A 14,159-nucleotide genomic window follows, 5' to 3' on the forward strand; every position below is an offset into this window, starting at 1 on the left:
TTTGCCAGGAGCTTCTTGTGGCAGACAGTGTCAAAGGCTTTGCTGAAGTCCAGGCAGACTACATCCACAGCCTTCCCCACATTCACCAGGCAGGCAACCTGATCATAAAAAGGAGATCAGGTTGGTGAGGCAGGACCTGCCCTTCCTAAACCCATGCTGGCTGGGACTGATCCCTTGGCTATCCTGTAGGTGCTTTGTGATGGCACTCAAGATGACCTGTTCCATGACCTTGCCTGGCACTGAGGTCAGGCTGACAGCTCTGTAGATTTTTGGTTCCTCCTTTTGACCCTACTTGTGGATGGGCGTCACGTTGGCAGCTTCCAGTCTTCAGGGACCTCTCCAGTGAGCCAGGACTGCTGATAAATGATGGAGAGTGGCTTGGCCAGCTCAGCTGCCAGCTCTCTCAGCACTTTAGGATGGATGCCATCTGGTCCCATGCACTTGTGAGGATCCAAGTTTCTCAGCAGGTCCCTTATGTCTTTCTCATGGATTACAGGAGGACTATACTGGTCCCTGGCCCCATCTGCCACTCCAGGAGTCCAGCTGTCCTGAAGACAACCTGTCCCACTATTGACAACTGAGGCAAAGAAGGTGTTAAGCACCTCTGCCTTGTCCACATCCTTTGTCACTATATTCCCCTCTCTATCTAATAAGGACTGGAGGTTGTGTGAAAACTGCCACTGTTGATGAGTCTGTACACCTCATAGGTTTGCTCCCAGAAAAAAAAAGACCTTAAATACACATGTACACACCACACTCAGCAGCAGAGAAGGTTCATCTTGAAGATGGTCTCAGACTTGCCATATTTGCCTTAGGAGGTTTTGCTTGGGCAGTGGAAGTTGGGTGAAAAAGCCTGAGTACAACCCCGGACAAGGCTCCTCTATCCCAAAATAGAAGATGGGTTATAAGTTTCTAGGCTGCAAGCTGCAAATGAAGCTCACAGCTTGACACACTCCAAGAGATTCTCATTTCATTGACTTTGTTCTGTTGTATCTGAACTTACTGGAATTTTACATAGACCTTTTCTGGCCTTAAGTCACATTGAGCTGAAGCCACTCAGAGCCTGAGCTGCAATTCCCTGCAGAAAGGGAGAGCACTACCATCAAAAACTGCAGTGGCTTAAACAAGATCCAGCTCAGAAGTGACCAAAACATGACACCAATTCTGGAGCAGAGTGTGTCAATGCCATTTTGTTGGGATGCCCTAATGTTCTTGCACTGAGTGGAACTTAAGACTTTGAGTTTGACCCCCTGTACATAATCAAAATGGCCTAGGAGCTGCAGAGTTAAAATACCCATATGCCAATTCCCACTACACATGCCTGATTGGAATTGGAGGTCTTTGTAAGGTGGTGCTGGCTGCTGAAAAGCTGACTTGCTCTGATGCATGGCTTTGCATGCCTACCACTTCTGTTAGGAAACAAAAGTAGTTTTTCTCTACCCAAAAGACAGCCTGCTCCTTTTTACTGTGGAAGGTTAGAATTACAAAAGAGGGAGATCAGCAAGATCTTACCATTTTAGCTGCCTCTAGGCTACCAGACATATTATGTTATTGGTCAAAAGAGTTACTGTAGCTGTCTATTTTTATCACTGTATTTTTACAACACACAAAGAGTAGGACACTCCCTTTTAGGAGAACAGTGAATAAACCAAAATAAATGAATTACTGTGTGGTGTCAGCAAGGGTGGTGGAAACAGGCTATTTGTGGGCATTCTCCTTGTCAAGAGCTATTATTTCATTGCAGTGACCAGACCAGCTTTTTTTATGTTTGTGTCTGTCTAGATAAGATGTTCTCACCTTATAGTAATTCCAAGAAAATCAAATTCTTTCTGTTTTGAGCAAAGATAAGAACTGAAACAGGTGAACTACATGAGCCAGAGGCCACTCACAGGCTGGAGAACACAATCAAAGAGAAACTCGCACTCAGTAAAGAGTTTGCCCTCCTAGTTAGGTGCTCTCCTGGCATGCAAAGCATGTCCCCTGCTCACTAGCTGGCTAACTTTGGAAAAGCAAAAGCCAAATTAAAATGCCACAGGTCATTAACTCTGAATTAGCACATTCTGTCTCTAGATCAGTGGACAACCAGACAGGAATGTGATTGCAAACGAACTGCATTTTTGTAAGATATGGGGGAGTTGCCAGATGAGAGCAAGTAGCTCTGTGCAGTCCAACTTCAGATACTCCCAGAACCTGCACAGCTGGGGAAACCTGTGTGGCTAGAAGTCTGAGGTGACCTGCAAGCAGTTATGGTCAGTGTAATACCAGCTTAACATTTATTATAGGAATCAGCAGCACTTCTCAAGCCATGTCTGTGTCTGAGCATGCATGCACACTGTAGAAGAGGATGGAGTAAAACTTAGAGGAAAGGGTATCATTGCAGAGCACAGATTTGTCTTGGGTAGATTTTTGGGCAAGCAGGTCAATGAAATCTTTTTGCCATACATTTTCAGGAACACACCACAGAGTGCCCTAGCAGCAACAGGAGTATTGGCTGCTTCATCTGGTAACATACATTGCTAAGCTGTCTACAATTAGAAGTGGTGACATTCCCCCTAGGCTTTTTCTTAGCCATGGGAGGAATGGTGATGAAGGACATCTGGCTTCTTCTAAGTTAAATCACTCTTCAGCTGTTCTTAGTCCTGCTCTGATTGATTTTCTTTTCACTCCCACCAATTTACCACAACAATAAAATGAAAAATAGGAAAAGAAACTAAATCTGGACTTCTCAAGAGGTTAGCCATTTGGGTATAGGCACTTTTCCAACCATGTTAATGTCATGGAAATCATAAAAAAGCTGCATTCAAACCCCTAACATTCTTGGCCTGTGCTGGATAAATACAGGGAAGAGTTTAAGTCATCTGGACAAGGCAAATGGATTTATTTAGATACTTCCTACTCCACTTGAAGTCTACAAAAATATCCTTAGGGGAAGATGCTACTGTGACAAATACCTTCCAAACAACTATTATACAGTATAGATGAACTAAAAAAACATTCCAGTCTATGCAGTACTGGGTAGAAACACTGATCATGACTCAAAACCTCACTGATTGTTGCAATTTGCAGTGTCAGAGGCTTGGACAAGCAGGGAGTCACTTGTGGGAGAAAAAACCAGTAGGGCTTCTATCAACTCGTGACCTACATGCACAGACATGCTTTCAAACACCTGCCTGCTTCTTCCCCAGCCCCTCAAAGCACGGTGGAAATGAGCATATGATGAGGTGAGTTTGCTTACCTCTGTCTGGTAGGCATCATAAAGGAATCCTATCCCACTTGAATAAAACTGGCATCTTTTGTTATACAAAGGTCTCGGTTCCTGTAAAGAGAAAAAGAGCCAAAAAAGTACTGAATCTGGAGGAAGTGTTCAGGCACCACATCCCACGTTCCCTGTCTCAGCTCCAATTTAAATTTCCCAGACTCAAATATAGTTGATAGAACCAATAACAATGTATAGGACGCCCTTCCCTCTTCCCCCTACTTTCCCAAAGAAGAGGAATTAGATGTAGAGAAAGGAAAGGTAAGCACACCCAAATAAATAATCTCACTTCGATTTGGAAGTTGAAAGAAGAAAAGTTTAACAGTAAATAAAAGGTATATGAGGCAGGGAAGTTACAAAGGTATAGGGAAGGGAAAAGAAGGTATAAAATACATAAATACAAGCAGATTGCTGGCAATGGATTGTCTGCCTCGTGGGTGATGCCCACATGGTGAAACAAAGAGAACCAGGAACAGGATGGCAGTTGCTGGTGGGCAGGGAGGCAGAGCACAACCAGGCAGTCTTCCTGCTTTTATAGGTCTTAGGAAGTGGGAGTGGGCTAACCACCACACCTGCTAGTGCTCAGACCCACCCCGGGGAGGGGTCAAGACCACCTGAGGTCAGGGCCAAGACCACTCCCCCAGGAGGATTAACCCTTTACATTCCCATGTCATATGCTCACAGCACTGTGGAGATGAAGCTAGTGAGCACTTGGATAAGCAGCTCACATCCTGCTGTGTTGACTTTCTCTCCAGAAAGTCTTTCTGTAGTGTTACATTTTCCTTCCTCACTCTGCCAATAAGCTTTCTGAGTATCATTTATTTCACTCCGTACTGGTCACTTCTTTTTAACTGCCTGGCAGTTAACCACTTCCTTGCTTAATGTCAGGTAGTACCACTCTGGGAGAATGATCCAGACAACCAGCAACAGAACAAGGGGACACAGTCTCAAGTTGTGCCAGGGGGAAGTACAGGCTGGATGTTAGGAGGAAGTTCTTGCCAGAGACAGTGATTGGCATTGGAATGGGCTGCCCAGGGAGGTGGTGGAGTCACCATCCCTGGAGGTGTTCAAGAAAAGCCTGGCTGAGGCACTTAGTGCCATGGTCTAGTTGGCTGGATAGGGCTGGGTGCTAGGTTGGACTGGATGATCTTGGAGGTCTCTTCCATCCTGGTGGATTCTATGATTCTATGAATTATTTTGCTATTTGAATTACTTCAATATTTGTCTTCAAGATAAAAGATTTTCCTTTTCAACAATGTCCATAGTGAAAATGAGTAAAACAGCTAGTACTTTAAGCATTTCACTTCCAGAACTCCAAAAGCAACACAAAGAATAATGAAGAAAGGAGGAGATAAAAGGGAATTAATTTGACTGCTTGCTTTTTTTGCCTTATTTTCAATTTACCCTTATTGCAAAAGTTTCATTTACTGCTCATATTTTCCTTGTAACAGTTACAACAAGTTGACATAAAAGAAGAACACACTGAAATGTCCTTGGATAGATGCAAGATGTGTATTTCTGAACTCGGTGACTGCCCACTTTGAAGGCCAGAGGGTCATTTTCAGGATTAGACCATATTTGCCTAAGGAGGATTTGATGACTGGAGTCATAGAATCATTGAACCAACCAGATTGGAAGAGACCTCCAAGATCATCCAGTCCAACCTAGCACCCAGCTCTAGCCAGTCAACTACACCATGGCACTAAGTGCCTCATCCAGGCTTTTCTTGAACACCTCCAGGGACGGTGCCTCCACCACCTCCAATCAAAATGTGAGGTGAGAATGTCTTAGGTTGGCAAAAAGAGTATTTTTCAACTTCCTGTCCACTTATCTAGTCCTGATCTGTGCCTTCCAAAGCACTCAAATGCCACCCAATATGTCAGGCCACTTCCAAGAGAGAAGATGGGATCCTGCTATCTGCCATCCCTTCCTTCCATGCTATTTTACAAGAAAAGGACTACTTAAGTTGTTAGCATAAATCTGTGCTGATTAAATTTGACTGCATTTAAAAGCTTTATGATCCACCCAGGAGTAACTTAGAAATTGCAGAAAGATTTGCACTATTTCAGATAATTTTTGAGTATTCTATCCTTGTTGGACAATGAAGTGTAAACTGCATAAATGTGCTGACCCAAAATACATCATCAGTTAAAATGCAGAGTTAGGCAGGAATGCAGACAAGTCAATGAATAAAGCTCATTCCTCAGCTTGTTTGCCTTTCTGATTACTCTGGCAAACCCAAGGAAGCTTGGACACAAACTCCCCAGGGTTATGGAAAGGTTATCTTCCTGCATCAAAAACTATGTATTATATTGCACAAGCACAAGAAAAAAATCTTCAGCAACTCCTTTTCTCTAGAGGAAAAGCAAATACCACACAAACAGCATGCCATGTCTTGTCCCTGGGGCTGTTCAAGGCAGGATTGGACGTGGCACTTGGTGCCATGGTCTAGCCTTGAGCTCTGTGGTAAAGGGTTGGACTTGATGATCTGTGAGGTCTCTTCCAACCTTGGTGATACTGTGATACTGTGATACTGTGAATCAGGACAATATTCTTCTTCTGGCCTGGGGAGGCATTAACCTTTAGCCACAGCTCCCAGGGAAGACCTAGATGGGACAGCTAGCAGGATTGCAGTTTCTCTGCTAGCACAGCAAGCATGGAATCAGTCAAAGGATGGCAGACTATCATACTCCAATCCTGATTTCCTCTGTGGCATTGGGATGAAATGAGAGATTATGGGAGTCAGCAGCAGGAATGGATTTTTCTGTCATGAGGAACAAATCCATGAAAAACTGCTGTCCAGAATATACACAATGACAACAAGTTTTAGTATGGTCCTGGACCATCCTGGAAAAGGATGGAGTCCAAGTGGTGTTCTCAACCCTGCTGATGAAGAGAAATGGCCTCAGGAGTGCTGGATGGATCCAGCAGATCAAGAACTGGCTATGCATCTGATATCTTCAATAAGAATTTGACTTTTAAGGCCATGAGAGTATCTTTCATGAAAAAGGATTTCTTGGAAGAGATGAGATCCACCCAACTAATCAGGGCAATATCATTTTTGCCTACAGTCTAGTCAGCTGGTGACGAGAGCTTTAAATCAATAGCAAAAGGAGAGGGAGGTGAGGAACAACAATCAAGTGAGGAAGCAGTGGACCAGGAGACAAGCAAAGTGAACAGGGTGATATGGACAAGAGAAATCTCATAGTCAACGTAACAGGAAAATGCTATGAGACCCACTTGAAGCATATGCAGATGAATAAGGAAGCACCCATAGATTAGCACAAGGAAAGCTCTTCTGGGATGCTTAGCACTCTTTTAACATGTCTGTACACTAACACAGCATGGATAACACAGAGTCTGAGGTTTGTGTGCAGTAGCAAGGTAATAAACTCACTGGGATCAGAGAGACAAAGTCAGAGGTCACAGGACCACAGTTAGACCACGGATGGATAAAGGCATTTTAGGAAGGGCCTCTAAAGATGGCCAAAAGGGTACTTGCTTTCTGTGAGAGAAAGGCAAAAAAGGATGCATGGAGCTCTGCCTGGGGACATATGAGGAGGAAGCTGAAAGCTTTTATGTCAGTGTTACAGGCCAGATCAAGACTGCAATGCTATGCTGCATTAGTTTGGTCTTTGAGGGAGAAGATAAGCACGTTTTTCAGCCAAGTGTGCTGAAAGCAGCACTGTTCCCTGGAGAGAGAGGGGTGATTGATTAATCCATAACAGCTATTAGCGCTTCATATTGCTGTACAGCAACAATGTGAGAGCTGTGACCTGAAATGGACCACTGTGAATGAAGGTAATACATTTGCATGCACAATCATGGCAAACGAGTGCATTCCTTCATGCACCTGACTTTGAAAAGCAAGCCTGCAGCACCAGTAAAGCCAGCTTTCTACATTCAGTCTGTTATATGTGCAGTCAGAATGGCAACCCCAAACCAACCAAAAGAAATGATGATCAAGCATAATCAAAGTAACAAAATTGACCATTGACTTTATCCACACATCTTCAGAACTCAACACCTGTGCTAGTTTGAAGCTAGCTAGAATGTTTAGTGAGGAGGATTAGATTACAGGCTGTGGAAGGAAAACAACGTTGATGTCTACTTCACTCATAGGCTTGCTGAGATGTATAAGAATAAGATTCAAAACAGATAAGGCACTAGCTTCGACTTCTGCTGGGGAACTGGCTGAGCTGCATCTCTTTCTAGCCTCTTTGACTAATCCACTTTGCTTCCTAACCCCCTGGCCGAACCTCCATTCTTCCTTGGGACTGGGGTAAGGTTGAGAGGGGCAGGGGGAAGGTGCAGGGGTGGTTGAGAGCCCCTCCTGGGGACTCAGGTTTCTGGGAGGGGAGTTGTGTTTCTGTATTACCTTTTACCTTGTATATTTCTGTCCATAACTGTATATACTGTAAATATCTGCTTGTATATTCTGCTAAGCTGCAAATAATAAGCTTCATTCAATTTCCAGAGTTGGCTGAGTCTAGTCTGGGTGATTTCCAAAGTGTGTGTGTGTGGGGGGGGGGGGCAGCTAACACCCAAACCATCACAACACCTAAAGCACATAGCTTTTGTAGAGCTATACTGGGGATGTCAAAAGGTTGGATTGGTAAAAATTTCCATTTGAGTTAGATTTTCATGCCAGAGAGGGCCTGTAGTCTGCCTACCTACTCAGGTGTTTCTGTGGATACGACACCATGGAGATGTCAAAAAAGACTGCATATGTACATTTGAATTTCAAATCAAATCAACCAGGTTGGAAGAGACCTCCAAGATCATCCAGTCCAACCTATTACTCAGCCCTAGCCAGTCAACTACACCATGGCACTAAGTGCCTCATCCAGGCTTTTCTTGAACACCTCCAGGGATGGTGCCTCCACCACCTCCCTGGGCAGCCCATTCCAATGCCAATCACTCTCTCTGGCAAGAACTTCCTCCTAACATCCAGCCTATACTTCCCCCGGCACAACCTCGGATTCTAAAACTCTCCAATACTATGCTGCACCACATTAACACCCACTGGATGTTATCAGCCCCTCTAATAACCAAAGGTAAATGAGACACACTTCACAGCTATAAAAGTATTCTTGACTGACCGCTCATAAAATACTTTGTGCTTGCATAATGCTCACTGCAGATTGTAGATGAATACAGGATACCTATACTACTTAGTAGGTATTACAACTTAATTCTACTGCTTGTAGCAATAGTGGTAGAGAAAATCTTACTTTTAGATGCTGTACTTGTAAGCTTACATTTCATCTAGTAAGAGTTGCTTTAAAGTACATAGCAACAAGATTGTGTTTAACTAATTTGATGCCCTTTGACATCAGGAACCTCCTCAACCACTGTTACTGGAACAGAGCTATGCAATACCTCTCATTAATTAGTCATATTAATATATTAATATCTAATAATTTATGCATTCCTCTTCTCAGCTTTGAGTACTTCTCTTTAACTAGAAACAGGCAGGTGGAAAAGATCTGTTGATTGGAGCTCTGGTGATATACACACAGGATAAACATCAGTAGGCTGGCAAAAAGAGGGAGAATTCTGTGTAAACCCATGCTTGGGTCTGTTTATTGATGTAAAGGAAAAGGTGTAAAAAAAAATCTGGACATATAGTAAATCCTTTTAATTTCAAGGAAATCAGATCTGTTCAGCCTTGAATCCTGTAGAGCAAGTGTAGCTTTCCTTGCTTCTGCATAGCTTTTATTTCAATTGTATCACAGTATCACAGTATCACCAAGGTTGGAAGAGACCTCATAGATCATCAAGTCCAACCCTTTACCACAGATATATATATATATATATATATATATATATATATATATATATATATAAAATATATATATCTTATATATATTTTGGGTTTTATATATATTTATATATATATAATACATATATTAGAACTTTGGAGTGATGAACAGAGGGCTAAGAGAAAAAGGCTTTACATCAAGGAAGAGAAGATTTGCTCCAACTATAGAGGTTTTGGTTTGGTTGGTTGCTTTCTTTTAAGAGCATACAATAAAAAGCCCCATATATCCTCTTTGATGGTGGGAACACTGCAATGTGTTATTTGTGTAAAGAAAGTGTTCTTTGAATAGTATCTTTGGTGGATTTGATACAGTGTCTTTGGGGAAGAGATTGCATGGCTCATAACTGAGGTATGGAAAGTAGATTTTTCTGCTCTACTTTTTGTTTCCTTGTTGGAAAGCACATGTATTTTGGGTAACAGGAGGAAAATTTAATCTCTCTTATGTGTAAGTCTGCTTTCTGAATACTGGGATATAGCATAACTGTGATGCCATACTTTACAGACACAAAACATGGCTACTAATTTCCTGGAAAAAAGAATATAGTGATGGCTATTCCATTCAAATTACACTATTTATTTGGTCTCAGCTTCAATGGATAGATGCAGAGATTACTCTGTGCCAGGGAATGTTCCCAGCCCTGAAGCTCCATCATCTTGACCATTGAATTGTTTTGTGGTTAAAGCCAGGTGGCTTTGGCCTGGGTGAACTATCACTCTTGCAAAATAGTTTCTGGGTATGGTTTGGAAATTAGCATAGACCAAGAAACATTCCCAGGAAGTAATCTGGGCATTGCCACACTGCCTGTGACTTTAAGAGAGACTTGATTTAAGAGTAAGGATGTGGGCTTCACCATGCCAGACCACAGAACAAGCCTGAGCACATGTGAAAGATGGATATAGATAAAACTAAAGAGTCCAAAACCAGACTAATGTTTTTAGTGGCTGATTAACTTGAAGTTTCCCATTTTCTGTTTTCTTCCCACAATATTTTTGCAGGCCCTTTTCATCTACAGCATAGCTAGCAATTGAATAGGAGAGAGAAGTGCCAAGATTTGTCAAGTTTAATCTTAAAAGCAAACCAAAACATAACCCTTCAGTGCCAGCTCAGCCTTTGGACAACAGCTGTGTATTCTGAAGCTTACCACTCCCTTCAGCAACAGAATCTCTTCTTGAAAGCAGGCATGCAAATGTGAGCAATCAGATGCCATTAGTTGCTAGTTTTGAGGTTTTTCTGAAGGGCTTGATGGAGCATAGGTATCTCCTACCTCACAGTGACTATTTGAGAACACTAGGCAAGTGGAGTATACAGCCCTGAGAACTCTCTGACCAAAGACAGAAGAATCTCATGAAGGAAGGTGCCAACCTATTAGGAGTCTGGAAGGCAAGAGGACTAGATCACTCTCTGAGGTCTTCAACTAAAGTTGATTGGATCACATTCTGTACAAATGATGAGAGGAAATGCTACAGATGTTTTATCATTCTTGTCTCTCTCTAAGAGCCATTTCAAAGCCATTTTCAACAATATTCTCAATGATATCAGGAACAGTGTGGCCAGCAGGACAAGGGGAGATTATTCCTCCCTTGTACTCAGTACTGGTCAGGCCACACCTTGAGTACTGTGTCCAGTTCTGGGCCCCTCAATTCAAGAGAGATGTTGAGGTGCTGGAAGGTGTCCAGAGAAGGGCAACAAAGCTGGTGAACACCAGCCTGGAACACAAACCCTATGAGGAGAAGCTGAGGGAGCTGGGGGTTGTTTAGCCTGGAGAAGGAGACTCAGGGGTGACCTCATTGCTGTCTACAGCTACCTAAAGGGAGGATGTAGCCAGGTGTGGGCTGGTCTCTTCTCCTAGGCAACCATCAACAGAACAAGGGGACACAGTCCCAAGTTGTGTCAGGGGAAGTATAGGCTGGATGTTAGGAGGAAGTTCTTGCCAGAGAGAGTGATTGGCATTGGAATGGGCTGCCCAGGGAGGTGGTGGAGGCACCGTCCCTGGAGGTGTTCAAGAAAAGCCTAGATGAGGCACTTAGTGCCATGGTCTAGTTGACTGGATAGGGCTGGGTGCTAGGTTGGAGTGGATGATCTTGGAGGTCTCTTCCAACCTGGTTGATTCTATGATTCTAAGCTGCAGGTTTGGCTCAAGTGTGTGCAGATTAGACAGGATGCATTCATACCATTTCATGTATTGACCCTGCCTTAGAAGTCAAGAGTCCCTAAAAACACAGTTGAACAAACCCTTCAAAACGATGCAGAGTGAGACAGGGACAGGATGCTTCTCTCTCCATGCCATACACTTTCTGTAACTACAACAGGTTAGTGGTTCCCTGGTGCAAGTCATGCATCCCCAGTTTTGTTTAAAAACTTGGGGAGCAGTCAGAGCAGTATCTTTACACGCTTTGGATGAAGTCATGCCACGAGAACAATGCTGAGAATTTCACTCTAGACTGCACCCGTTCTTGTGCTTCTTGATCTGCCCTGCATGAATGTAACTCAGCAGCTAATCTTCTTCTAGAAACGCTGGGCTCCAGCCTAGGGAGCCTGCCTGTCTCGTCTGCTATGCCAAAATAGCCCAACTCCAGTGCTGAGAATTGGAAAAGCAGCTGGTGTGGATTAAATACTTTTTTATTGTCACAAACCAGATTTACATCACATGGTCCTTTCCAGGGGCTCTTTGTAGTATTTCTGTTTAATTTGAAAGACAAGATTCTGCATAATCCTCTTCTCTCAATGCTTGGGAGCAGTAGATATTGATTTCAGGTCTTTCAAACCAGCAAGTACCTGGAGTACCTGTATATTATCATGGCTGAAAACCACACATACATCAATCTATATAATTTCATATTTCCTCATTGATTTTTCTACTATAGAAAAGATTTTGTAGTGGTAGCCTCAATCTCACACACTTTATTTGGAGGAGATTTCTGGACAGGTAATACTGCTCCTGTCAAATGGAAAGCCTCCAGATGCTGGAGCTGCACCATTGCTAGATAATGTGCATTGACAGGTCTATTCCTGATGTTATTGTTCTATTAGGAGCAGTTAAATCCTCTTCAACAACTTTTGGCTACACCCTACCTGACATGAAGGTGAGAGTAGAGATCCATCAGTCTTCATCAATCTATGCAAGACAGTGGGGCAAGAAGAAACATCAGTGGACTTCCCTGAGTATCCTGGATGGAGGTGCAGTGGCCTTGGTAGCTTCAGCTGATACAAGTATAGGTGGCGGCAGGACGAAAAGAGGTGTGTGCAGAGCTGCAGAGTGACTCCACACCTGTCTGCTTGGGGGTTGCTGTGCTGCAAACCAGTATGTCATCAGGGACAGTTGCTCTGGCTGTACTGGGCAGCTGAGACCACATGAGTCTCCCGTAAGGAAGTCCACTCCTTCCTTAATGCCCCAGACCTCTGGCAAATCCAAGCCTGGCACTGGAATGCAACTGTTATTTTCCAGTCAAGTTTTGCTAGCTAAAAATCTCTCAGGATGAGGCTGTTGACCTTCCCATAATACCTGCAGCAGCTATTTTGTGTACTTAAAAACTTAGATTCACCATGGACTGTTACACAAGTTTCTAACGATGCAATTAGCTGATATTCAGGGCTGTAATTTTAGTTATTGCTTGATGCAGTTAGATATTTAATTGCCTATTATAGTTGATTACTTACATTGATTACATTATCTTGATTATAGGGTTTGTTATGTGAACTGATTGCTCTCTCTTGATTATAATGATGTTGTGCCATGTGAGCAATTAACTTTTCCTCAAGACTGCAAGAACTGTTTATTTTGGTTTTGGTAAAGTACTCCAAATAAATGAAATAAAACACATCTCCCTTTTGCCTTAATGCTACTAGAGTAAAAGATATATGTAAGTCTCTGTATATACTACTGCAAGAAATGTCATTTTGCAAGACACTAACATTTATGCACCTGAAATATTGAATATGCTGCTGACTGAAATGGAGTCACACATATAATGCTTTTTTGGCTGTATTTTACATTAAAAGGGGAAAGGAGGCTGCATTAAATGCATCCACTTGAGCACCATAAATATTAGAATCATAGAATCAACCAGGTTGGAAGAGACCTCCAAGATCATCCAGTCCAACCTAGCACCCAGCCCTAGCCAGTCAACTAGACCATGGCACTAAGTGCCTCATCCAGGCTTTTCTTGAACACCTCCAGGGACGGTGCCTCCACCACCTCCCTGGGCAGCCCATTCCAATGCCAATCACTCTCTCTGGGAAGAACTTCCTCCTAACATCCAGCCTATACTTCCCCCGGCACAACTTGAGACTGTGTCCCCTTGTTCTGTTGCTGGTTGCCTGGGAGAAGAGACCAACCCCACCTGTCTACAGCCTCCCTTCAGGTAGTTGTAGACAGCAGTGAGGTCCCCCCTGAGCCTTCTCTTCTCCAGGCTAAACAACCCCAGCTCCCTCAGCCTCTCCTCATAGGGTTTGTGTTCCAGGCCCCTCACCAGCTTTGTTGCCCTTCTCTGGACACATTCCAGTATCTCAACACCTCCCTTGAACTGAGGAGCCCAGAACTGGACACAGTACTCAAGGTGTGGCCTGACCAGTGCTGAGTACAGGGGAAGAATAACCTCCCACTGAATACCTACACATACAAATAAAATTCTAGAGGCTTAATGAATGCCTCAGAGTTGGTTTTCATTTTCAGAGCATGGCACACAGCTGCCAAGGGCATTTAAATATCCCCATTATAATCTAAGTAATGTAGGAACAACTTCATATATGAAGGCATTGAGCAGAAAACACACAGAAAGTAGGTGTCTGTGCCCAGTAATTTGCCACCACAGCTTCCTATCACCCCTATAAAGGGAAGACCCCCACCAACACCAAACACAGCAGACCAGGCTGATAAGGCTCATCACAATGGAAGAGGACTGTGGGACTAGAAGCCCTAGTAAAAAGTCCATGAGAGAAGCCCCAGCAGGAATGGAAAGACATAAGTTACAAAACGAAGATGGTGTAAGCAATTAGTGAGATGATTCATGTATGCCCTGATGGCTCAGGTACAATAGGCTTTTCCTCATCCTCATTTTCTTGTCATTTTGAAGCTCACA

General features: G+C 43.3%; 1 protein-coding gene across 1 annotated transcript in view; it reads right to left on the reverse strand.

Moving 5' to 3' along the window:
* Positions 1 to 14,159, reverse strand: part of TMEM255B (transmembrane protein 255B) — an 89,336-nt gene that overhangs the window by 16,898 nt on the left and 58,279 nt on the right. Inside the window, exon 4 of the mRNA XM_064143684.1 lies at positions 3,236 to 3,316. Coding sequence (XP_063999754.1) covers positions 3,236 to 3,316 — 81 coding nt within the window. The remainder of the gene's footprint in view (positions 1 to 3,235; positions 3,317 to 14,159) is intronic.

This window comes from Pogoniulus pusillus, chromosome 5 (assembly GCF_015220805.1).
Source record: "Pogoniulus pusillus isolate bPogPus1 chromosome 5, bPogPus1.pri, whole genome shotgun sequence".
Lineage (NCBI taxonomy): Eukaryota > Metazoa > Chordata > Aves > Piciformes > Lybiidae > Pogoniulus > Pogoniulus pusillus.